This window comes from Eleutherodactylus coqui, chromosome 8, assembly GCF_035609145.1.
Source record: "Eleutherodactylus coqui strain aEleCoq1 chromosome 8, aEleCoq1.hap1, whole genome shotgun sequence".
Classification (NCBI taxonomy): domain Eukaryota; kingdom Metazoa; phylum Chordata; class Amphibia; order Anura; family Eleutherodactylidae; genus Eleutherodactylus; species Eleutherodactylus coqui.
In genome coordinates, this window is record NC_089844.1 from 205447455 (window position 1) to 205474744 (window position 27290).

Here is a 27290-nt window from a genome sequence, read left to right on the forward strand (position 1 = left end):
TTACCAATAAAAACTGCAGCTTGTCATGTAAAAAACAAGCCGTTACACAGCTCCATCCTATCACCTATTCTCAGATGTACTCATGCACTCAGTTGATTTCTGCAGGAAGCAAACAGCTCCATTCTTACTGCAGTGGCCTGGCTTGGTATTACAGGCATTGGAATGAATGGGGACTTTCCCGTAAGACCAAGCCTGGCCACTGCAGTAAGAACGGGGCTATCTGCTTCCTGCTGAAATCAGCTCAGTGCAAAAGCATGATGGTCCAGCAAACAACTGATCAGCAGGGGTCCCAGATGACGGACCCCTGCCAATCTAATATTGATGACGCACCCTCAAGATAGGACACAATTAGTTTACAAATGGACAACCCCTTCAAGTAAATGAAATTAGCTGTATTGTAAAATAAGAAAAAAATAACCAGTAAAGTAATATTGCATTTTACTCCACTGCTGCATTGTGGAGTCTTGATGCGTGCGCTGAGCTTCTGGAATAACTGAAGGCGATGCCTAGCTGATCTCACCATTACAAGCTGCTGGCCCTCCTTAAGAAAAGCCTTTTCTGCTCCAGATCCTGGCTTCACAGAGCTGATGAAAATGCCTCGTTCATTACCGCCAATCAAGGAGATTTCCATCATCAGGTTATCGCCATCCACCGTGGTGTGGTACAGCGGGTGACTGACCATCCGGATTCGCCCTGTTGATGTCACGGATGGCCGGAAGGGTCTGCAACAACACAAACATTCACAGGGAAGACCAGGAGAACCTCAAAAATCAGCAGATCCTCTATGTGAAAGAGAACGTCCTGAGAATCGCTGTGATCGGGGGGTATAACTGCTCGGAACTGACATGAACCAGTAGATCTAACACATATATAGATCTAACACATATGTAGATCTAACACATATATGGATCTAACACATATGTAGATCTAACACATATATAGATCTAACACATATATGGATCTAACACATATATAGATCTAACACATATATGGATCTAACACATATATAGATCTAACACATATATGGATCTAACACATATATAGATCTAACACATATATGGATCTAACACATATATGGATCTAACACATATATAGATCTAACACATATATAGATCAAACACATATGTAGATCTAACACACATATAGATCTAACACATATATGGATCTAACACATATGTAGATCTAACACATATATGGATCTAACCCATATATAGATCTAACACATATATGGATCTAACACATATGTAGATCTAACACATATATGGATCTAACCCATATATAGATCTAACCCATATATAGATCTAACACATATATAGATCTAACACATATATAGATCTAACACATATATAGATCTAACACATATATAGATCTAACACATATATGGATCTAACCCATATATAGATCTAACCCATATATAGATCTAACACATATATAGATCTAACACATATGTAGATCTAACACATATAGAGATCTAACCCATATATGGATCTAACACATATATAGATCTAACACATATATAGATCTAACACATATATGGATCTAACCCATATATAGATCTAACACATATATAGATCTAACACATATATGGATCTAACACATATATAGATCTAACACATATGTAGATCTAACACATATGTAGATCTAACACATATATGGATCTAACCCGTATATAGATCTAACACATATATGGATCTAACACATATGTAGATCTAACACATATATAGATCTAACCCATATATAGATTTAGCACATATATAGAACAAACCCATATGTAAATATAGCACATATATAGATCTAACACATATGTAAATTTAGCACATATATAGTTCTAACCCATATGTAAATTTAGCACTTATATAGATACTAGCTGATATACCCGGCTTCGCCCGAGTTAATTTGGTACTGGTGTTTATCTGGTGTTCACACGGAAAAGCTTATGAAGTCGTGGTTACTTTAGAGATACTGAGGAAAAACATATGTTCACCATTTTGCATGGTTCTCTGCGTTACCCAGGAAACACCACGTGGAGGTAACCATGCGACGTTTCCTTTATATAAAATGACATCAGGAAGTGAGAGAATTAGATTCCGTACATAAAATTTGGACGCTAATTCTTTTGCGCTTAGAATTGAATAATCGAGTTAGGACCCATTAGCTTTTCCTATTTATGACATAATCAATGCTCCTGCCAAATTTCATGTTTCTATGACACCGGAAAGTGAGAAAATTACATTCCGCACGTAAAATTTGGACGCTAATTCTTTTGCGCATTGAATTGAATAATCGAGTTGGGACCATTAGCTTTTCCTATTTATGACATAATCAATGCTCGTGCCAAATTTCCCATTTCTATGACACCGGAAAGTGAGAAAATTACATTCCGCACGTAAAATTTGGACGCTAATTCTTTTGCGCATAGAATTGAATAATCGAGTTGGAACCCATTAGCTTTTCCTATTTATGACATAATCAATGCTCGTGCCACATTTCCCGTTTCTATGACACCAGAAAGTGAGAAAATTAGATTCCGTAGGTAAAATTTGGACGCTAATTCTTTTGCGCATAGAATTGAATAATCGAGTTGGGACCCATTAGCTTTTCCTATTTATGACATAATCAATGCTCATGGCAAATTTCCCGTTTCTATGACACCGGAAAGTGAGAAAATTACATTCCGCACTTAAAATTTCGGCGCCAATTCTTTTGCGCATAGAATTCAATAATGGAGTTGGGACCCATTCGCTTTTCCTATGTATGACATAATCAATGCTTGTGCCAAATTTCACGTTTCTATGACACCGGAAAGTGAGAAAATTGCATTCCGCACGTAAAATTTGGACGCTAATTCTTTTGCGCTAGAATTGAATAATCGAGTTGGGACCCAATTTATTTTCCTATTTTGGAGATAATCTATGCTTGCGCCAAATTTCATGTTTCTACGACATCGGGAAGTTGGAGAACTTTTGGTGAGTCAGTCAGTCAGTCAGTGAGTGAGTCAGTGAGGGCTTTCAGCTTTACATATATAGATAACCCATATGTAAATTTAGCACATATATAGATCTAACACATATATAGATTTAACCCATATGTAAATTTAGCACATATATTGATCTAACAGATATATAGATGTAGAACATATGTAGATCTAACACATATCTAGATCTAACACATATGTAGATCTAACACATATATGGATCAAACACATATCTAGATCTAACACATATATAGATTTAGCACATACATTGATCTGACCCATATGTAAATTTAGCACATATAGAGATCTAACACATATATGGATCTAACACATATATGGATCTAACCCATATGTAGATATAACACATATATGGATCTAACACATATGTAGATCTAACACATAAATAGATCTAACCCATATATAGATCTAACACATATATAGATCTAACCCATATATAGATCTAACACATATATAGATCTAATCCATATATGGATCTGACACATATAGAGATCTAACCCGTAAATGGATCTGACACATATAGAGATCTAACACATATATGGATCTAACACATATAGAGATCTAACACATTTATGGATCTAACACATATATAGATCTAACACATATGTAGATCTAACACATATATAGATCTAACACATATGTAAATTTAGCACATATATAGTTCTAACCCATATGTAAATTTAGCACTTATATAGAGATCTAACACATATATAGATCTAACCCGTATATGGATCTAACACATATACAGATCTTACACATATATAGATCTAACACATATGTAGATCTAACACATATATATAGATCTAACACATATATGGATCTAACACATATATGGATCTAACACATATATGGATCTAACCGATATATGGATCTGACACATATAGAGATCTAACCCGTAAATGGATCTGACACATATAGAGATCTAACACATATATGGATCTAACACATATATGGATCTAACACATATATGGATCTAACACATATATAGATCTAACACATATATAGATCTAACACATATGTAGATCTAACACATATATGGATCTAACACATTTATAGATCTAACACATATATAGATCTAACACATATATAGATCTAACACATATGTAGATCTAACACATATATGGATATAACACATATATAGATCTAACACATATGTAGATCTAACACATATATAGATCTAACACATATATAGATCTAACACATATATAGATCTAACACATATATAGATGTAGCACATAAATATATCTAACACATATATAGATCTAACACATATGTAGATCTAACACATATATAGATCTAACTCATATATAGATCTAACACATAAATATATCTAACACATATGTAGATCTAACACATATGTATATCTAACACATATATAGATCTAACCCATATATAGATCTAACCGATATATGGATCTGACACATATAGAGATCTAACACATATATAGATCTAACACATATATGGATCTAACAGATATAGAGATCTAACCCATATATAGATCTAACCCATATATAGATCTAACCGATATATGGATCTGGCACATATAGAGATCTAACACACACAGGTACCACTGTCACCAGATACTCTTTCAAAGGCGGCTCATTGCTTGTTCTTTCCCCATCAGTTGACAGGGGTTAGATTTTATACCTTTTTTTCTGTTCATGTGTCTACAAGCTAGGACTTTGATTAAACAAATCCTTTTTTATTCTAGACTTTGAATAAAAGTTACGTTTTAGAGATTACCTTAGAACCCTCACTGTGACGACATATATAGATCTAACACATAAATATATCTAACACATATGTAGATCTAACACATATAGAGATTCAGCACATACATAGCTCTAACCGGCATGTAAATTTAGAACATATATAGCTCTAACACATATATGGATCTAACACATACATGGATCTAACACATATATGGATCTAACACATATATGGATCTAACACATATATGGATCTAACACATATATAGCTCTAACACATATATGGATCTAACACATATATGGATCTAACACATATATGGATCTAACTAGAGATGAGCGAACGTACTCGTCCGAGCTTGATATTCGTGCGAATATTAGGGTGTTCGGGATGCTCGTTACTCGTAACGAGTACCACGCGGTGTTCTGGTTACTTTCAGTTTCCTCTCTGAGACGTTAGCGCGCTTTTCTGGCCAATTGAAAGACAGGGAAGGCATTACAACTTCCCCCTGCGACGTTCAAGCCCTATACCACCCCCCTGCTGTGAGTGGCTGGGGAGATCAGGTGTCACCCGAGTATAAAAGTCGGCCCCTCCCGCGGCTCGCCACAGATGCCTTGTGAGTTAGCTGAGGGACAGTGCTGTTCTATTGGAGTTGCTATAGGGAGAGTATTTGTAGTGAGTGTAGGCTTGAAGAACCCCAACGGTCCTTCTTAGGGCCACATCTACGTGTGTGCAGGCTGCTGTTATCAGTGGAAAATTTTTTATTTTTTTTCCTCAAAATCGGCTCTGCAGAGCGTTGCACCCGGCATTAGGGACAGAAGTGGTGCTTAGGCAGGGAGAGTGTTAGGAGTGAGTGTAGCCTTCAAGATCCCCAACGGTCCTTTCTAGGGCCACATCTAACCGTGTGCAGTACTGTCCAGGCTGCTGTTAGCTGTGTTGCTTTTTTTTTTTTCTTCTCAAAATCGGCTGTGCAGAGCATTGCACCCTCCATTGATACTACAGGCACAGAATTGTGTAGGCAGGGCCACAACACAGTTATTAGTCATTGAATAGACGCAGTGGGCCTTTCCTTTTAAACAAAAGGGAAAAAAGTATATTTGCCCTGCCTCTGTCAGTCCTAAGGGCTCTGGGTACGTGTGTGCTGCGTGGAGAACCTAAAAAAATCAGACGCAACCAGCTACGGTTTACTGCAGCCTTGCGCCAATTTCTTTCCTGCATGGGAAATCAAATCACTGGTAATACACCATGCTGAGGGGTAGGGGTAGGCCTAGAGGACGTGGACGCGGCCGAGGACGCGGAGGGCCAAGTGAGGGTGTGGGCACAGGCCGAGCCAGTGCGGTGGCCAGGGGTAGAGGCAGGGCCAGACCGAATAATCCACCAACTGTTCCCCAAAGCGCCCCCTCGCGCCATGCCACCCTGCAGAGGTCAAGGTGCTCTACGGTGTGGCAGTTTTTCACAGTGACGCCTGACGACTGACGAACAGTGGTGTGCAACCTTTGTCGCGCCAAAGATCAGCTGGGGAGGCACCACCACCAGCATGCGCAGGCATATGATGGCCAAGCACCCCACAAGGTGGGACGATGCCCGTTCACCGCCTCCGGTTTGCACCACTGCCTCTCCCCCTGTGCCCCAACCTGCCACTGAGATCCAACCCCCCTCTGAGGACACAGGCACTACTGTCTCCTGGCCTGCACCCACACCCTCACCTCCGCTTTCCTCGGCCCCATCCAGCAATGTCTCTCAGCGCAGCGTCCAGATGTCGCTAGTGCCACAGTTTGAGCGCAAGCGCAAGTACGCCGCCACGCACCCACACGCTCAAGCGTTAAACGTGCACATAGCCAAATTGATCAGCCTGGAGATGCTGCCGTATAGGCTTGTGGAAACGGAGGCTTTCAAAAGCATGATGGCGGCGGCGGCCCCGCGCTACTCAGTTCCCAGTCGCCACTACTTTTCCTGATGTGCCGTCCCAGCCCTGCACGACCACGTCTCCCGCAACATTGTACGCGCCCTCACCAACGCGGTTACTGACAAGGTCCACTTAACGGACACGTGGACAAGCACAGGCGGGCAGGGCCACTATATCTCCCTGATGGCACATTGGGTGAATTTAGTGGAGGCTGGGACAGAGTCAGAGCCTGGGACCGCTCACGTCCTACCCACCCCCAGAATTGCGGGCCCCAGCTCGGTGGTGGTATCTGCGGGGGTGTATGCTTCCTCCACTAAAGCACCCTCCTCCTCCTCCTCCAACGCAACCTCTGTCTCGCAATCAAGATGTGTCAGCAGCAGCACGTCGCCAGCAGTCGGTGTCACGCGGCGTGGCAGCACAGCGGTGGGCAAGCGTCAGCAGGCCGCGCTGAAACTACTCAGCTTAGGAGAGAAGAGGCACACGGCCCACGAATTGCTGCAGGGTCTGACAGAGCAGACCGACCGCTGGCTTGCGCCGCTGAGCCTCCAACCGGGCATGGTCGTGTGTGACAACGGCCGTAAGCTGGTGGCGGCTCTGCAGCTCGGCAGCCTCACGCACGTGCCATGCCTGGCCCATGTCTTTAATTTGGTGGTTCAGCGCTTTCTGAAAAGCTACCCCCACTTGTCATACCTGCTCGGAAAGGTGCGCCAGCTCTGCGCACATTTCCGCAAATCCCACACGCATGCTGCCACCCTGCGGACACTGCAACATAGGTTTAATCTGCCAGTGCACCGACTGCTGTGCGACGTGCCCACACAGTGGAACTCTACGCTCCACATGTTGGCCAGGCTCTATGAGCAGCGTAGAGCTATAGTGGAATACCAACTCCAACATGGGCGGCGTAGTGGGAGTCAGCCTCCTCAATTATTTACAGAAGAGTGGGCCTGGTTGGCAGACATCTGCCATGTCCTTGGAAACTTTGAGGAGTCTACCCAGGTGGTGAGCGGCGATGCTGCAATCATTAGCGTCACCATTCCTCTGCTATGCATCTTGAGAAGTTCCCTGCAAAGCATAAATGCAGACGCTTTGCGCTCGGAAACGGGGGCGGGGGAAGACAGTATGCCGCTGGATAGTCAGAGCACCCTCCTGTCTATATCTCAGCGTGTTGAGGAGGAGGAGGAGGAGCATGAGGAAGATGAGGAGGAGGGGGAAGAGACAGCTTGGCCCACTGCTGACGGTACCCATGCTGCTTGCCTGTCATCCTTTCAGCGTGTATGGCCTGAGGAGGAGGAAGAGGAGGAGGCGGAGGATCCTGAAAGTGATCTTCCTACTGAGGACAGCCATGCGTTGCGTACAGGTACCCTGGCACACATGGCTGACTTCATGTTAGGATGCCTTTCTCGTGACCCTCGCGTTGCACGCATTCTGGCCACTACGGATTACTGGGTGTACACACTGCTCGACCCACGGTATAAGGAGAGCCTTTGCACTCTCATTCCCGAAGAGGAAAGGGGTTCGAGAATGATGCTATACCACAGGGCGCTGGTGGACAAACTGATGGTAAACTTCCCATCCGACAGCGCTAGTGGCCGAAGGCGCAGTTCCGAGGGCCAGGTAGCAGGGGAGGCGCAGAGATGAGGCAGCATGTACAGCGCAGGCAGGGGAACATTCTCCAAGGCCTTTGCCAGCTTTATGGCTCCCCAGCAAGACTGTGTCACCGGTCCCCAGTCAAGGCTGAGTTGGCAGGAGCACTGTAAAAGGATGGTGAGGGAGTACGTAGCCGATCGCACGACCGTCCTCCGTGACGCCTCTGCCCCCTACAACTACTGGGTGTCGAAGCTGGACACGTGGCCTGAACTCGCGCTGTATGCCCTGGAGGTGCTTGCTTGTCCTGCGGCTAGCGTCTTGTCAGAGAGGGTGTTTAGTGCGGCTGGGGGGATCATCACGGATAAGCATACCCACCTGTCAACCGACAGTGCCGACAGGCTTACACTCATCAAGATGAACAAAGCCTGGATTTCCCCAGACTTCTCTTCTCCACCAGCGGACAGCAGCGATACCTAAACAATACGTAGGCTGCACCCGCGGATGGAAGCTACGTTCTCTCTCACCATCCAAAACGGGGACATTTCTGCTTCATCAATCTGTGTATAATATTCCTCCTCCTCCTCCTGCTCCTCCTCCTGAAACCTCACGTAATCACGCTGAACGGGCAATTTTTCTTAGGGCCACAAGGCTCACTCATATAATTTTTCCAAACAATTTTTATATGTTTCAATGCTCTTAAAAGCGTTGGAACTTTAACTTGAACCAATTTTTCGTTACACTGGGCTGCCTCCAGGCCTAGTTACCACTTAAGCCACATTAACCAAAGCGATTAATGGGTTTCACCTGCCCTCTTGGCTGGCCAGGGCCAATTTTTTGGATGTACATTAGTACTGTTGGTACACCAATTTTTGTGGGCCCTCGCCTACAGTGTAATCAAATAAATTTTTAGCCCACCTGCATTACAGCTGACGTTACCTCAGCTGTGTTGGGCACTGCAATGGGATATTTTTATGTACCGCCGGTGGCTTCCTGGCACCCACCCCTTCTGTGAGTCCACAGGGAGTTGTAACTGCATGTGTCCACTTCTAAAGAACCCCAGTCTGACTGGGGCATGCAGTGTGGGCCGAAGCCCACCTGCATTAAACCTGACATTACTACCTCAGCTATGTTGGGCAATGCAATGGGATATTTCTATGTACCGCCGGTGGCTTCCTGGCACCCACCCATGCTGTGGGTCCACAGGGAATTATAAATGCATCTGTTTCCACTTGTAAAGAACCCCAGTCAGACTGGGGCATGCAGTGTGGGCCGAAGCCCACCGGCATTAAACATGACATTACTACCTCAGCTGTGATGGGCACTGCAATGGGATATTTTTATGTACCGCCGGTGGGTTCCAGGGAGCCACCCATGCTGTCGGTCGACAGGGACTTCACAATAGGGAGTTGTACCTGCCTGTGTCTATGAATTAAAAAGCCCGGTCTGACTGGGGCATGCAGACACCTTGACAGAATGAATAGTGTGTGGCACATAGGTTCCCCATTGCTATGCCCACGTGTGCAGCTCCTGATGGCGGTGGCACAGGATTCTATTTCTCATTGCTTCTGTACAGCATTGTGGGCTATCGCCCCGCCCCTTTTAAGAGGGTCGCTGCCTAGCCGTGCCAACCCTCTGCAGTGTGTGCCTGCGGTTCCTCTGGCAGACGCACTTATAAATAGACATGAGGGTGGTGTGGCATGAGGGCAGCTGAAGGCTGCGCAGGGACACTTTGGTGTGCGCTGTGGGGGGGAGGGGGGGCGGTTGGGCAGCATGTAACCCAGGAGAAGTGGCAGCGGAGTGTCATGCAGGCAGTGATTGTGCTTTGTTGGAGGTAGTGTGGTGCTTAGCTAAGGTATGCCATGCTAATGAGGGCTTTTCAGAAGTAAAAGTTGTTGGGAGGGGGGGGGGGCACTCTTGCCGCTATTGTGGCTTAATAGTGGGACCTGGGAACCTGAGATGCAGCCCAACATGTAGCCCCTCGCCTGCCCTATCCGTTGCTGTGTCGTTCCCATCACTTTCTTGAATTTCCCAGATTTTCACACATGAAAACCTTAGCGAGCATCGGCGAAATACAAAAATGCTCGGGTCGCCCATTGACTTCAATGGGGTTCGTTACTCGAAACGAACCCTCGAGCATCGCGGAAAGTTCGTCCCGAGTAACGAGCACCCGAGCATTTTGGTGCTCGCTCATCTCTAGATCTAACCCATATATGGATCTAACACATATGTAGATCTGACACATATAGAGATCATCTAACACATATATGGATCTAACACATATATAGATCTAACACATATATGGATCTAACCCATATATGGATCTAACACATATGTAGATCTGACACATATAGAGATCATCTAACACACATATAGATCTAACCCATATATGGATCTAACACACATATAGATCTAACCCATATATGGATCTAACACACATATAGATCTAACCCATATATGGATCTAACACACATATAGATCTAACCCATGTATGGATCTAACACACATATAGATCTACGGCCGTAGCCCACTTGTTTGCACTTTCATGTTTGTTTTCTCCTTCCCACTCTCATACGATGGTGACTTTGTGTTTCCCCGTTGCAGCAGCTTCCTGACGACTCGTGGTTTTTGCGCGGTGGGTTGTATTTTTCAATACTACTATTTAATGTACTAAAAACGCAGACATTATGGGGTGAGATGGAAGCAAATAGCAGTTGTGCCGTTTGGTGGGCCTTGTTCTCACGGCGCAGGTCGCAGCAGACATGACAGCGACATCTAGCAGCTCTGTGCCATCCCAATGATACCATATGTATATAGTTTATTGTACGGTCGCCGTCCTCCGACCGCCATCGCCTTGACTGTCCCCGACTCTGTGAAGGCCCCTCTGCAGCGCCCCCACCTGTTTGTTGGTTTACGTGACTTTTTGATTGTTTTTAGTCAATTTGTTCTTGGAGGACCAAAAAAAAGTCCAAATCTGGCGCTGTGGATTGTTCTTCTGCTGGCGTTCACATGGCGGTATAAATAATCTGCCACTCAGTGGACCGGACTCTCACGCCGCAGAACATTTGTTTACATGTTTGAATGGGAAAAATGCGATTTAAACTTTTATTTTTAGTTATTATTAAAGACAACCTTTTTTTCAGTTATTTTTTCCTTTTTTTTAGTGTGAATGCTTTACAGTAATAAAAGCAGGCTCGCCCAGTCAGGTGCCCGCTGCAGCAACATCCTGAACTCCGGGCATGTGAGCGCCCATGCCAGGAGCTTCAGATGCCAACGCCAAGGCCTCTGACTGGCTGCAGTGGTCACCTGACTTCTCCGCGGGGTGATGGCGCTGCTTACCTGGGAAGGGGGGGATAACATACTGACAGTGGGGCTCCCCCTTCTAGGTAATAAATGGATACACTTTCTTTAGGTTTTACTACTTTTGCACAGGAAGAACACATAAAAGGTCATCTGCATTTATTGATGACATCATACAGTTCTTAGGCGTGTCAAGAATAATCCCATTCAGCACCTCAATAATCCTCAAACCTCTCTCCCCACCCCGCAGTATATTTGTGGCCCCATCCCTCTGCTGCAACATGTCTTTGCTTAAAGGGGTTGTCCATTTGTAAACTATCGGCAGGATAGTTAATCAATACTAGATTCTCACCAGACAGTCTTTCGCTGGGCCTATGCACTCATGCACTCAGCTGGTTTCTACAGGAAGCAGACAGCTCCGTTGACACAACAGTGGTCAGACTTGGTACTACAGATAAAGTTCCCATTCACTTCAGTGGGAACTTTGATTGCAATACCAAGCTGGGCCACTACAGTGGGAACGGAGCTGACTGCTTCCTGTACAAATCAGCTCACTGTACAAATGCATTGGCCCAGCTCATTGTTGGGGGCCCCAGGTGTCAGACCTGCACTAAACTACTACTGATAGTCTATTCCTGAGGATAGGCCATCAATAGTTTATAACTGAACAAACCCGTTAAGCAGATTATTGTGTAAAATCCACAATGACGATTTACTTGCCAAGTGTACTGAAGAAAACGGACAGGCTAAGAGCTGAAACAAGCAGGGGGTAGATGCATTCGGCCATGCATCTATCGGACATCATTACCTTTCCAGGGACAACTTCCTAAAAATCGAATTAACTTGTTCGAGGTCGTAGATGTCGAGGCTCTCCGACTGATGTGAAGACGACGATGAATGAATGGATGGGGGTCCGCAGGAGAACTGATCATGGAATTCATCTGCACATTATACAAGGGCACCGTAATTAATGACACATAAATAATAATACCCACCCCTTGTGGTGCCCGGTGGGGGGGCAGGTATCTGGTCACCTGACCTCTTACACTTCCTTGGTGACCCCCTATAATAAGTCTACTGGGTGCGCGGCCACAGAACTCACCGTCGGGCTCCGTGCTGTCATTGTCTTCATCAGCGGGGCTATTGAGGTAATAAATGATATAGAGCGGTTAGTTCATCCACATGACGGACATTCTTACCATATGACCGCCCTCTGACCTGTAAGCCGGTGTATCCTCTCGGCTTCTTCTCACGATGGAGTCATTCCCGGGGGGTTCTGGGGTTGTAGACATAATACTATAACAGCGGATTTTCAATGGGTGCTGCAAAAAATGAGACACACTTTTAATCTGACTGTATATACTGCATATTATGTGATACAATAGGAACATTGTAGCTTCTGCATGGCCGACCTTCGCTATGTATGACCAGTCCGATCACACAGCTTGTAGGGGGCGCCATGTATAATGGTGATCTTCACCCTTATATCTGATGATCATCCTCCTCCCTGCAGCAGTGTCTTGCTGAGCTACAGCGGTGCCCCCACAATACAATTGATCAGTTGTGCTACCGTATTTATGGTATGAACTTGGTTCTTGTATGCAGCTATGTACACAGCTTGCTTTGTGATGTATTTATGTTATCAGCTTGGTCCAGATGCTCTATTTATTCACTGTACTGGTGAGTTCTGGTCCTGTATGTTTTCAGCTTGGTTCTGGTGCTGTATGTTTTGAGCTAGGTTCTGGTGCTGTATGTTTTGAGCTTGGTTCTGGTGCTGTATGTTTTGAGCTTGGTTCTGGTGCTGTATGTTTTGAGCTTGGTTGTGGTGCTGTATGTTTTGAGCTCGGTTCCGCCGCTGTATGTTTTCAGCTTGGTTCTGGTGCTGTATGTTTTGAGCTTGGTTGTGGTGCTGTATGTTTTGAGCTTGGTTCCGCCGCTGTATGTTTTCAGCTTGGTTCTGGTGCTGTATGTTTTGAGCTTGGTTCTGGTGCTATATGTTTTGAGCTTGGTTCCGCCGCTGTATGTTTTGAGCTAGGTTCCGGTGCTATATGTTTTGAGCTTGGTTCTGGTGCTATATGTTTTGAGCTTGGTTCTGGTGCTATATGTTTTGAGCTTGGTTCTGGTGCTGTATGTTTTGAGCTTGGTTCTGGTGCTGTATGTTTTGAGCTTGGTTCTGGTGCTGTATGTTTTGAGCTAGGTTCTGGTGCTGTATGTTTTGAGCTTGGTTCTGGTGCTGTATGTTTTGAGCTTGGTTCTGGTGCTGTATGTTTTGAGCTTGGTTCCGGCGCTGTATGTTTTGAGCTTGGTTCCGATGCTGTATGTTTTGAGCTTGGTTCCAGTGCTGCATGTTTTGAGCTAGGTTCTGGTGTAGTATGTCTGGTGCTGTATTTCTGTTATCAGCTTGTTTCTGGTACAGTATTTACAAAGCTGTTTTGCTAGTGTATTATTGTTATTAGTTTGGGTTCTGGGGCTGTGTTTATTTTATGAGCTTGCTTCTGGTGAAGGCCCACTGTTATGGAGGAGACCACAGGAAAACTATGATGGTGGTCATGGGTGGTCTATGATCTCTCCCAACAGCAGCGTCAGAATGAACCAACCCGGTCGCGCACGCAGTGAACATGAACGGAGCATCAAGGTTTATGTTGTTTCCTGACATCTAGCATAAAGTCACGTGACGCCAGCACCTCTTCTAGGCCGCTGTTCAGACGGCACAAAATAAAGACTCCACAGTCCAATAGTGAAGTTGCAAGAAAACAACCGGAGGTGCACGGCTGTACATTTCCAGCTCCGATTTCTCAACAATAGCTTGCGTTGACAGCTTTTCAGAAATAATTAAGAGGATGTTTCCCTTTTCCACACTCTCAGATTCACATGCTTACTAGGAGACCCTCTTCCCTCTGAACTCCAGACGTCCTCAGTCCCAGTTATCTATTATACAGCAAGGCACTCTGAGCAGGGGATGCAGAAGACAAGCGGGGCCACTTGCCTTCTGCATCCAGCTGTTTTCTGCATGGAGCGCCCGGCTTTTATACAGCGAGCGCTCCCAGTGGAGGACGCAGAAGACAAGCGGACTGTTATACAGCCGAGCGCTCTGAACGGCGTATGGAGAATGCAGCTGGACCGCTCTGTGCTTCATACCCCGCCTGTCATCAGAGAGCGGGATGAAACAATAGTATCAGCTGTATCCCGCTGTGAATCCCTGATAAGGCTCGTCCTCAGCACGCTGAACGACAACGATGAGTGACGGCTTAACGAAAACTGGACGATGTCAGAGCAGCTACACACAACGATTATCGCTCAAAAGATGGCTTTGAGCGATTTTTTTAGCAAAAATCATTGTGTCTAAAATGGCCTTTACTGTACACCTCAGCCTTGTGCTGGGCGTCCTCCTCCTCCAACTACATTCTCTCAACTCTCTAACTCCACCCTCTAATTACCCAAGACTTACAACCACATGACTCAGTGCAGGATTCACCAGATCATCCCAGACAGATGTCTGTCCAGCCTTTGTTTGAACAATTCCATTGAAGGAGAACTCCCCACCTCCTGTGGCAACCTGTTCCACTCATTGATCCCCCTCACTGTCTAATAGCTAATCTGTGTCTCCTCCCTTTCAGTTTCATCCCACTGCTTCTGCTCTCCAGAATGGGGGTCCAGTGTGCCCATCCTTCTCACTGCAACCCCCATAGTGATGAAGGAACTGAATGGAGCACTGGTCATACAAGCTCACGAGTGCTCAAATCACTTTCAGTGGGAAGGCGGCGTACTCGAGTGACACCCGTTCAGCTATTTCCGTCACTCCAATAGAAATGAATGGAGTGTTGACTGGGCATGCTCGGCCAGCGCTCCCTTCTTGCTCGGCCAATGCTAGCTTTATGCTTCCCCCCTCCCCATCACACAGAGCTTCATCCTGAGGTAATACCTTGGGAATATCAGAACTACTGATGAGGTTGTTGCTGAATGAACCAGATCTGTGGAATGTGGTGTCTGCCAGACCATTCTTGTAGTCGGTCCGGTTATCAGGATCCTCCGCGGCTGTGCAACATGAGGAAAAACACACATGAGTCGAAAGCTGAAGATAAGCCACTCAACACAACATAGGCCAATGACCGAATGAGGGAAAAGCCTGAAGAAGAGGGTGACTGCAGAACATGGATTGGCATCAAGGGTGAAAATACTTCTTATTACTGCTTATAGTTTAGCAAATTTATTTACAAAAAGGCCTATAAATTAAACTATTATATTATTAATGCAATCCAATGTATAATAATAGCTAACTGAATAGTCAATACGAGTCAATAAGAGTCAATAGCTGAATGATATGTGAAAGAGGTTGGCCAGTTGTAAACTATTTATGGCCAATCAGTAGGTTAGGCCATCATCGATAGATCAGAGGGGGTCCGATGCCTAGAGCTCCCACTGATCACCAGTTTCTGGGTTGGTGTTTTTGTTTACAGAGTCCATCCCCACTGCAGTGTTCAGGCTTGCCATTACACTCATTCACTTCAATGAGAACTTTGCCTGTAATACCAAGCCTGGCCACTGCAGTGTGAACAGTGCTGGCTGCTTCCTGCAGAAGTCAGCTCGGTGCATAAGTGCACCAACCCAGTGAACACTTGATCAGAGGGGATCCAGATGGTGGATCCCAGTCAATTTACTTTTGATGGCCTATTCTAAGGATACACTATCACTAGTTTGCAACTATACAATCCCTTTAAAAGGAAGCCTGCCACTCGAATGGCCCCAAACCACTGCCAACACAACATTGGTGCCATCCAGCCATCAGGGGGATTTTGTCTGTTACATTTTCCGCATGACCCTAACCCTCCTCTTGCCTAATGAATGGAGCTCCAGACGTCAATCCTTGGTAGCTCGAATCAGTATTAGCCGCAAGACAGCCAATTGGATGGATTTCAGCTTATTTACATATAGGGCACAGAATCCGTGACATCCGATACCTCCCGGATGGCTGCATTTCTAGGAATCATGGAGGTACGATCCTGCATATGAGCAAAGCACCAATCTAATGTTGGCAGCGATTGACGGGCCGTTTGAGTGACAGACTTTCCTTAATGTAGCCATTATGAGTCGGACGTGGCTCTCTGCTGACACATTTAGCATTTTCAAAGTTAAAGGAGTTTTCTGGGCAAATTCTATTGAAGACCTATTTTCTGGATGATCCATCAATAGTTAAACCCCAGGGACCCACCACTTAGGATCCCCGGCAATCAGCTGTCAGTAAAGCTGCCTCAGAGACTGCTTGCTCCGTCCCCGATGCACTAACAGCGGTTCAGACAATTAGCTGATCACCGGGAATCCTGAGTAGGTTATTGGTGATTAACTATTGATGATCTAACCTGAATCATAAATGGTAGAGTTGAAAAGGACCTCCAGGGTCATCAGGGCCGACCCCCTGCTCAGTGCAGGATCACTAAATCATCCCAGACAGATGTCTGTCCAGCCTCTGAATACTTCCATTGAAGGAGAACTCCCCACCTTCCGTGGTAACCTGTTCCACTCATTGATCCCCCTCACTGTCTAATATCTAATCTGTGTCTCCTCCCTTTCAGTTTCATCCCATTGCTTCTAGTCTTTCCTTGTGCAGATGAGAATAGGGCTGATCCCTCTGCACTGTGACAGCCCTTCAGATATTTGTAGACAGCTATTAAGTCTCCTCCCAGCCTTCTCTTCTGCTAAACATTCCCAGATCCTTTAACCGTTCCTCATAGGACATGATTTGCTGACCGCTCACCATATTGGTGACTCTTCTCTGAACTTGCTCCAGTTTGTCTATGTCTTTTATAAGTTAGGGTACCCAGAACTGGACACAATATTCTAGATGAGGTCTGACTAAGGAAGAGTAGAGGGGGTAATGACCTCACATGATCTAGACTCTATGCTTCTCTTAATACATCCCAGAATTGTGTTTGCCTTTTTTGATGCTGCATCACATTGTTGACTCCTGTTCAGTCTATGAATTATTAGTATGCCCAAGTCTTGCTGCTTAGCTCAATGCCTCCCATTCTGTATGTGCTTTTGTAATTTGTCTTGCCCAGCTGTAAGACGGTGCATATCTCCTTGTTAAATACCATTCTCCTAGTTTTCATCCACTTTTCATGCTTTTCTAGATCTTTTTGAAACCTCTTGACTTTAGTAAAGCTTTGACAAAGTATCTCATACCATCCTTATTGAAAAATAGTCCAAATCTGGGATTGACAAGGCAACTGTTAGGTGGATTCACAACTGGCTGAGTGTTTTCATACTCAAAGAGTGGTCATAAATGGCTGCACATCCAAGTGGAAGAATGTATCAACTGGGGTACCACAAGGCTCTGTCCTGGGCCCAGTGGTGGTCAACATTGTTATAAGTGATCTGGAGGATGGAATTGATGGGAAACTGATCAAATTTGCCAATGACACAAAGCTAGGAGGGATAGCTAACACTAGGGAAGAGAGAGAGAGAATTCAAAAAGATCTAGAAAAGCTTGCACAGTGGGCGGCGACTAACAGAATGGTATTTAACAAGCAGAAATGCAAAGTCCTACATGTGGGCAAGAAAAATGAAAAAAGCACATCCAGAATGGGAGGAATTGGGCTAAGCAGCAGCACATGTGAAAAAGACTTGGGTATACTAATAGATCATAGACTGAACATGAGTCAACCATGTGATGCAGCAGCCAAAAAGGCAAACCCAATTCTGGAATGTATTAAGAGAAGCATAGAGTCTAGATCACGTGAGGCCATTATCCCCTCTACTCTTCCTTAGTCAGACCTCATCTGGAATACTGGGTCCAGTTCTGGGCACCCCACTTTAAGAAAAAGACATAGACAAACTGCAGCAAGTTCAGAGAAGAGTTACCAAGATGGTGAGCGGTCTGCAAATCATGTCCTATGAGGAACAGTTAAAGGATCTGGGAATGTTTAGCTTGCAGAAGAGAAGGCTGAGAGGAGACTTAATAGCGGTCTACAAATATCTGAAGGGCTGTCACAGTGCAGAGGGATCAGCCCTATTCTCATCTGCACAAGGAAAGACTAGAAGCAATGGAATGAAACTGAAAGGGAGGAGACACAGATTAGATATTAGACAGTGAGGGGGATCAATAAGTGAAACAGGTTGCCACGGGAGGTGGGGAGTTCTCCTTCAATGGAAGTGTTCAAACAAAGGCTGGACAGACATCTATCTGGGATGATTTAGTAAATCCTGCACTGAGCGGGGGGGGGTCGGCCCTGATGACCCTGGAGGTCCCTTCTAACTCTACTATTCTATGTATCTATGATTCTCTCTTCTCCATTGTTAGTGGGGCCACTTGATAATGTTAAATGTTTGTCTCATGCATTTGTATTGTCAGTGTCTTGCCGGATGTCTGCATTTGTGATGTGTATTGCACCTCTGCAGCACTGAATGGGTTAATGCCTGGGTTATGTCTGAGAAATGTATCATGTTGTATGTCATGTGACTGTGTCACATATATGTGGTTGCAAGTGGTAGTGCAAGGGTTTGCTTGCAAAAGTGAGTTGGAGTCTGAGGTGGTAGTCTTGCAAGTGAAAGAAGTCCGACACCCACACTTCTGTGATCATCAGGTGTGTGGAGAATGGAGGAAGTTGAGTGATCCCTACTGCTTGGCCTGGGCTAGCTCACCCAGAGTGTTCCAGTACTACATTTAGGTACTGAGTATGAGAGAAGGGCCACTGCATGGCCAGAAGCCAAGGACCAATAAATGTGAGTGTAGACTGGTAGAGAGTAATAGAGAGAGAGAGTTGCCAGGAGCGGGATCACACAGATAACTGGGACTGTGGATCATCCGGAGTTCACCGAGAAGCTTCCCTGTCACACGACTTTATTTTTTTGTATCTGTGCTAGCCTGTTGATGTAGTGAAGGTTCAACCAGTTACAGTAAACGGACATTAACGACCATTTCCGGTTTGTCCATAAAGTTTTCCCTGTGTGTGGACTGAGTTATTGATGGCATCCAGCTTCACCGCAGAGGACGGAACAGTGGTGCCATGGGTGACAAAAGGACATTAATTTAACTCCTCATAACTTTTTCCCTGTGACCTCCCCCAGCAGTGACTTGGATGGGTCCCGTGCTACCCCCAGGAGAAGAGATGTAGTGCCCTGTGACAGAAACTCTTATCTACCCTGCCATCTCTTCGGCTGTGGGCCTGCTCCTTGGACACTGCATTAGCTATCCCTCCTAGCTTTGTGTCGTCGGCACATTTGATCAGTTTCCCATCAATTCCCTCCTCCAGATCATTTATAACAATGTTGACCAACACTGGGCCTAGGACAGAGCCTTGTGGTCCCACTTGATACATTCTTCCACTTGGATGTGCAGCCATTTATGACCACTCTTTGAGTACGATCACTCAGCCAGTTGTGAATCCACCTAACAGTTGCCTTGTCAATCCCAAATTTGGTCCTTTTTTCAATAAGTATGGTATGAGATACTTTGTCAGATGCTTTACTAAAGCCAAGATATACTATATCCACCGCATTTCCCTGATCAACCCAATCGGTGATTCTGTCATAGAAGGACATTAGATCAGTCTGGCATGACTTGTTTGTTACAAACCCATGCTGGCTCTGGTTAATTACTCCATTCTCATCCAAGTACTTGCATACATGCTGTTTAATAATGTTTTCAGAGATCTTTCCCGGTATAGAAGTCAGGCTCACAGGCCTGTAGTTTCTTGGATCCACCTTCTTCCCTTTTTTGAAGATAGGGACAACATTTGCCCTTTTCCAATCTCCTGTTCTCCAGGAATTTTTACAGATAACTGCGAGTAGTTTAGAAATTACGTCCGCTGCTTACTTTACTATCCTGGGGATTGGTCATCAATAGAATTAGCCTAGAACACCCCTTTAGAGAAAATGTACATCTTGAATAATCTCTTTTCAGACATTAAGATGATAACAAGCTTAAATCACTGAGGGGATCTTTGTGATCAGCTGTAACCTGTGGCAGGACATATTCGACTAACTTGCAGCACCACTTCAGGGAAAATGAAGTACTGCAATGTTCTTATAGAGATCAGTGGGCTGTCCAAGTAATGCATACCATGCCAGGTTCCTCGGAAGGCCGATTGGTTCCTCCTGCACATGTACGCAAACCCATGGACCTTAATACACATTGTGCTCTGTAATATGGACCAAAAGAGAACCTGCTACAATTCTTTTCATGCACGTAAAATGTGCACCTTAACAATGCGCGTCTGAATACCTGAATGCCAATCAGTGGGTTTGAGCGTTCCGTATTGTGCGCATAAAAAATATGTGTGCAATACGGAAGAACAAACAACTGTGTGAATGAGCCCTAAACCTTCACCCAGGCTTCTAAAGTAGAGTTCTCGAATAAGATAATGGCTTTGCTATAAATGTCTATGAAGAACAGAAGACCCCCGCAGGGCAATGAGCAGCTCAGCCGCGGCGCATAAACGCTTCACGCAAAACGCCGACAAATTCACAATTCAGATCTGACCTGGAAATTCACTGGACTTATTGGAGATTGGAGACTTTGCTCTTAAGATCTGTGAAACAAAGTGAGATAGGCATTAGTGGAGCGCCACGGTGACACAATGCTGAGCGTGCCGCGGTAATCTACCCACGGGACAGCCATCACCTGAGTAGTCGCTGGACGTAGTTGTTACCGCCAGCTGGTAGCGGATGGATGACGGCTGAGCTGGTACACAGAACATTTGTTGCTCTCTTGTTCAACTACCGACCATGTAGTCGGCTGATCACTGAAAGACAACGATGACCTGTTGACACCAGACGGTGATTAGTCAACCAGCGCCTACAGAGGAGCGGAAACAAAGCGAGAATCCTCGCTCATCGCCCGGGTGCGGGCCGTATTGATGAGCAACAACGGCCGCTTTTTTGAGCGCCTATTCAGATGATAGCCATCCAGTGTAAAGCCGCCCGCAGCCATAAGAACGCGGCTCGGTTTGTTATCAAAGCAGTCGGCCCTCAGGTGTCTGCAGCGGGGACACGGGGCCGTGCCTTGGGTAGTCCCACTTTTGTAATACTATTGTTGCTATTTGAGTACAATGTGGGTGGAGACTGTTGGCGGCGCCGCTGCTCTGCGCTTGTGAGAGAGGGGAGCGGTGTTGGCGGCTGCCGAGGCAGTAAGCAGCAGGATTGACTGGAGACGGTTGGTTGATCCCTACGGCCAGCTGTAGGATTCCTTCCCACTGGGTGATTCCACAGCAGCACCGATATTCCTACATAATGGAAGCACCCGAGAGTCCGCTACTCATCCGTCGGCATCTTTCTCACGATCGTACGTGTTCTTACACTCACCGCATCGCGGGCAAAAATCGAGTGAAAGAAGAATAGCTGCGATCAAGTCCTGATATTCTGCGCTCTATCGCCACGGAGCTCGGCCCTATTGTTGAAACCATTGCCCAGATCTAGACTTGTCGCGGTCCAACACAAAGTGACACTGGCCAAATCTGCTGCTCATAAAGCAAGGGATATGGGGAGACATCAGGCCACCACCGGGTCCACCTCTCCGTGTAGGCATTATGTAACTACATGCTATGCCTCATCATCACCATAGCATCTACAGGCTGGATCTCAGTAGTTATAAACTACTGAGTGCCTAACTTAAGGATATGTCATTACCAGTAGATTGGCAGGAGTCCGTCACCAGGGACCTCCGTTGACCATCTGTGCAATGGGCTGGTGCTCTGAGCTGACATTTACAGAAAGCAGACAGCTCCGTTCCCACTGTAGTGGCCAGGCTTAGTATTGCAGGCCAAGCTCTCATTGGACTATAGCAGTGTGAGTGAAGCTATCTGCAGAGAACAGCTCAGTGCAAACAGCTGATCAGCAGGGGTCCCGGGTGATGAACCCTCACCAACCTACTATTGATGACGTAGTCTGAGCATAGGCACCACATAGCTTACAACCAGACGACCCCTTTAAGGACACCATACTTGGGGATCAGTATGGAGTTACTAATCACTAATGCCCAATCATACCAAAAGCAAGGAAAATAGAGAAGTGCCCGTCAGGAAAGAATGACCCCTTGCCAAGTCTTTGGCCGCTTCTGTACGACTATCGCTTTGTTTGACTTTCTACATAAATATACTCCAGTTGGATACAAACTTGTGGAATCCCCTTTATGTTCATTCTTCTCTTTTTCTTTGATTCCCCATTGAAGAAATATTTGTCATCGGGAGATCCCATGGAGTCCGAGGAGTCTTCAGCATCCTGACCGTTGGCCTTGGAGCTCGGGGGCATGCTGAGGTGGAGATTCCTGGGCAGACTCTAGGAAAATGAGAGCGGAATGTTAAAGGAAACACATTTGGGAGGAGGAGCCACGATGTGATTAACCCCTTCACACACGTACGCCCTCTGACAGCTGGGAGGGGAAGTGGGGGGGAGTAGAGCCCGCTGTCTGACTCTGACCACGGCTGGTAAACATTTCACTGCCGCTGCTAATTCTGACAGCGGCAATTAATCAACCCGCCAGAAGGAGCGGGCGCCCAGCGTCCTCTGAATGGGCTCTGCTGTCGGGAAAAAAACCTAAACCAGCTTTTTTGGTCAAAAATTTTATAAAAAGGGATCAAAAAGTTGTGCGTACCTCAACATGGTACCAATAGAAAGTACAGGTGATTTCGCCACAAACCAGCCCTCACACACCCCAGCGATGGAGAAGGAAATGTTACGGGGCCCCGAAAACGGAAGCAAAACGTTTTCATTAAAAAAAAAAAGGAAATGATTTTTGAAATATATTGCAACAAAAAACTCTCTAAATGTGTCCCCCGTCATGGTGCTGAGCCACTTCACCCCATCTGTTACTGGTTACAGGTTAGTCATCACAGTATATGGCACAGGTAGGTCGGGCTCACACAAGCGGGACTTCATAGCGTAAAACTGAGTCAATGTACGTACATCACTGCGGCAGAAGTCGTCGCTGCCTGTTAGGCCCTCTTCACAGGCAACGCCTACAATCATAAACTTTATAGCTTGACTATTAACCCCTTCCCGCTGCAGGGCATAAGTTTACGTCCTGGAGATAGCACGGGATCACATATGATCTCGTGCTATCCCGCAGCCGGCGTCCCGCTGCTACAGCTTGTCTCACAAAAAATAAGCCCTCATAGAGTGCCGTACATCAAAAAATAAAAAAGTTACAGGACTTTGAATGCAGCGATTTAGAAAAAAAAAAGATTTCCAAGAAAAAGGGTTTTTATTGCAGAAAAGTGGGAAAACCTAAAAAAAATGTAAGAATTTTGGTATCGTTGTAACCGTACCGACCCGCAGAAAAAACGGATTGTGCCATTTATGCTGCATGATTAACGCTGTAAAAAAAAAAAATCTATGGCAGAATTGATGTTTTCTCTCCCTGCTATCATTAAAAAAAAAAAAAAAAAAAGTTTTACAATATAGTCAATGTACCGAACAGTGGCACCGATAACAACTACAGTTCGCCACGCAAAAAACAAGCCCTCATACGGCCGCGTCCACGGAAAAATAAAAAAGTTATGGCTTTTGATAAACGGAGAAGAAAATCCGCCAAAAATTGTTGCGTCCTTAAGCCCAAAATAGGCCGTGTCATGAAGGGGTTAAAGAAGCACTGAATGTAGGAGGAGAACTAAAAGGTAAAGCCACATTCTGGCGTGCAGCAGAACGTGACAACAGTTTAGAGGAATCCTTCTATCTCACGCTGCGCATGTGGCACTCCGACATGGATCCTCAGTTATAGCGCTGAGCATGGGAAATGAATCATGGCTCTAAATCAATACTGGATACGATGGGTGGAACGGACGTGCCAGTCTCCACCCATCATTTGATCCGGTGCCATTCTCCTAACAAAAGACATTTTTCAGGTGAGGATAGTAGATACTACAACAAAGCTCTGGCTTGGAGGAGCTGATCCCGCCTCAGCACAGCACTTTAAGGGCTTATTCACACCAGCGTATATCGGCCAACGTTTCATGGGCCGTTGGGTGGAGGCTCATCTCCCGCCCCTTGTCCGCAGCCAGCAATGAGAGGAGGTGGGACGGGGTGAAGCTTAGTTCTGCCTCCACCCCGCCCCTCTCATTGCAAACAACCAGAGGGGAGGAGAAAAGTGGGAGGGAGTTTTGTAGTCACGCGGCTAAACTCCCTCCCACCTCCCTTCTCCGACCGTTGCCATTGGCTCCCATAGTAGCCCATGCAGCGACCGACGTATTCCGGCCAGGAAGATAGTTCCAGGACTATCTTTCCTGCCCGGTGTTAAGGTGCCCAATCAGCTTTTATGCCGCGGGAGTACGGCTGTGTGATCCGATGCATTGGAATCAAGGATAGCGTATACTGGCCGATATACTCTCGTGCGAATATGCCCTAATTTTGCCCAACGCCCAGCAAGACATTTACCAGGTGGCGTCAGCTGCGTAAAGCAGAATATTAGAGCTCAACACTCAGATTTCGTCTATGACCAGAAGCCTCTCAGGTAATATCTGGCTACAATAGCACAGAGCCGGCCAAGCGGCGACTGGCGAGAGCGACAGTTCATGGCGATGATCCCACAATATCTCCTCCGACTTTTAGTCTTTTTTTAGTAGTTAACCAGTGAAGTTTATATTTGAGGTGTCTTCTGTGAATGGAGTCCATGAAAGGACATTGATTTACATTCAGCCATTCCCACTTCTCCACGCATGTTGGATCCTACCGCGTACCGCCCCATGGGTGTGTTCGCAGCCAAGAGCATACTCCGTTACATTGTGTATTGAGGCCTCATGTCCACGGGGAAAAGAACATTTAAAATCCGCAGCGGATCCCCCGTGTGCGTGAGCCGCACCTACAATTTCCCATTGGGATGCGTTGACCCCCGCGGGGAGATAAAGAGCCACAGATGGGATTTTAAAGTGATTTAAAAATTTCATGCGCGTGAAAAAAAACGCGTCATGCTCCATTTAAGCGCGGATCAGGCGTGCGGGGGCTCATGGAGCTCATAGCGCAATTGATCTCCCGAATTAAAAAAAAAAAAGGAATTTAAGCTGATCCGCACCTCATCCGCAGCAGAAATCCACGTTACAAATCCGCAGCGGATCTGATTTGTCCCGTGGACATGAGGCCTAAGTCGCTAGGAAACATCAGAAGACAGTTAAGCAAAAAAGAAGAGACCAAGAAGCTGCTGCGGGACGCTTGGATTTTACACAGGCCAAAGTGTTTTTCCTGCACGCGGATCCTCACCCCATAGGGATGCATTAGACACCCGCAGGTAGTTAAATACCTGCAGATGTCATTTTTCCCTTCAGGCGCGGATCCGCGTGCGGGAAAAAAACGCGACATGCTCCATTTTCGTGCGGGTCTCCCGTGGGGACCGCTCCCGCAGGCTTCTATTGAAGCCTATGGAAGCCGTCCGGATCCGCGGAACACCTGTACCTGAATTAAAACTCACCTGTCCGGACGCTGCGGATCTTCCCTTCGTCTCGGTCGGATCTTCTCTCTTCGGCCTGGTGGTTGTGCCCAGCTCATGCAAATGAGTGCCGAGCACACCCGCCGGGCTGAAGAAAGAAGATCCGCCTGAGACGGAGGGAAGATCCGCAGCGTCCGAATAGGTGAGTTTATTCTTATTTTCAGCGTCATGTCTGCGGGAAAGGAGGGACCCGCTGCAGGATTCTGCATGGAGAATCCGCGGCGGGCCTGATTTTCCCCGCGGACATGAGGCCTAAATGGCATGATAGAAAAATAAAGCCCTTAGATGGACGTCAACGGACCAGCAGGGACGCTACGATTCTTTGAAGACAGGAAGGTAAAAAGAAAAAAAATAACTAGGGAGTGAAGGGGTTAAAATTCAAACTTTCAGGCTCGAGTTTGACACATCGCGGATCGGATTGACAGATTACTGGGAGGGGCTGGTGAGGATCCAGCGGTCATGGTGCACGTTGGCACCAATGAACAAGTTAGAGGTCAATGGCGGGCCCTCAAAAATGATTTCGGGGGGGCGTGGCCTGGATGGAGTTAATGGCAGACATGCTCTGAAAAACTCTGCTGCCTCCATAGCCTAAAAAGCAACTAAAGCAAGCCGAGCTCGCAGAAAAACTCACCCGACAGCTGAGGGAGATCCTCCTGCGTGCAGAGATGTCCAGGAGAAGAACAGGGAGACAAGGACCGAAGCGGCTGACGTTTATCCAGGCAGAGGAGAGAGAAATGGAGGAGCCCACACACAGTGCTGAGAGAGAGCAGGAGGCACGGGGCTCGGAGATGACAGCTGAAAGCAGCAGTGGTAAGCTAATCACACCAGCCCCTGCATCGCCGCTGTCTCCTCACTCTAACACCTTAAAGGAGTTGTCCCGCGCCGAAACGGGGTTTTTTTTTCAATAGCCCCCCCGTTCGGTGCGAGACAAACCCGATGCAGGGGTTTAAAAAAAGAACCGGATAGTACTTACCCGAATCCCCGCGCTCCGGTGACTTCTTACTTACCTTGTGAAGATGGCCGCCGGGATCTTCACCCACGGTGGACCGCAGGTCTTCTGTGCGGTCCATTGCCGATTCCAGCCTCCTGATTGGCTGGAATCGGCACACGTGACGGGGCGGAGCTACGAGGAGCAGCTCTCCAGCACGAGCGGCCCCATTCAGAAGGGAGAAGACCGGACTGCGCAAGCGCATCTAATCGGGCGATTAGACGCTGAAGATTAGACGGCACCATGGAGACGGGGACGCTAGCAACGGAACAGGTAAGTGAATAACTTCTGTATGGCTCATATTTAATGCACGATGTACATTACAAAGTGCATTAATATGGCCATACAGAAGTGTATAACCCCACTTGCTGCCGCGGGACAACCCCTTTAAAACAACACTCTG

General features: G+C 46.2%; 1 protein-coding gene across 1 annotated transcript in view; it reads right to left on the reverse strand.

The window, feature by feature from the left end:
- The window catches only part of CARD11 (caspase recruitment domain family member 11), a 309307-nt gene that overhangs the window by 40375 nt on the left and 241642 nt on the right, over positions 1-27290 (reverse strand). Inside the window, exons 9-15 of the mRNA XM_066577246.1 lie at positions 22599-22760; positions 20968-21016; positions 15412-15524; positions 12708-12811; positions 12592-12629; positions 12298-12430; positions 521-722 (exon numbers count right to left, since the gene is read on the reverse strand). Of these exons, the coding sequence (XP_066433343.1) occupies positions 521-722; positions 12298-12430; positions 12592-12629; positions 12708-12811; positions 15412-15524; positions 20968-21016; positions 22599-22760 (801 nt within the window). The remainder of the gene's footprint in view (positions 1-520; positions 723-12297; positions 12431-12591; positions 12630-12707; positions 12812-15411; positions 15525-20967; positions 21017-22598; positions 22761-27290) is intronic.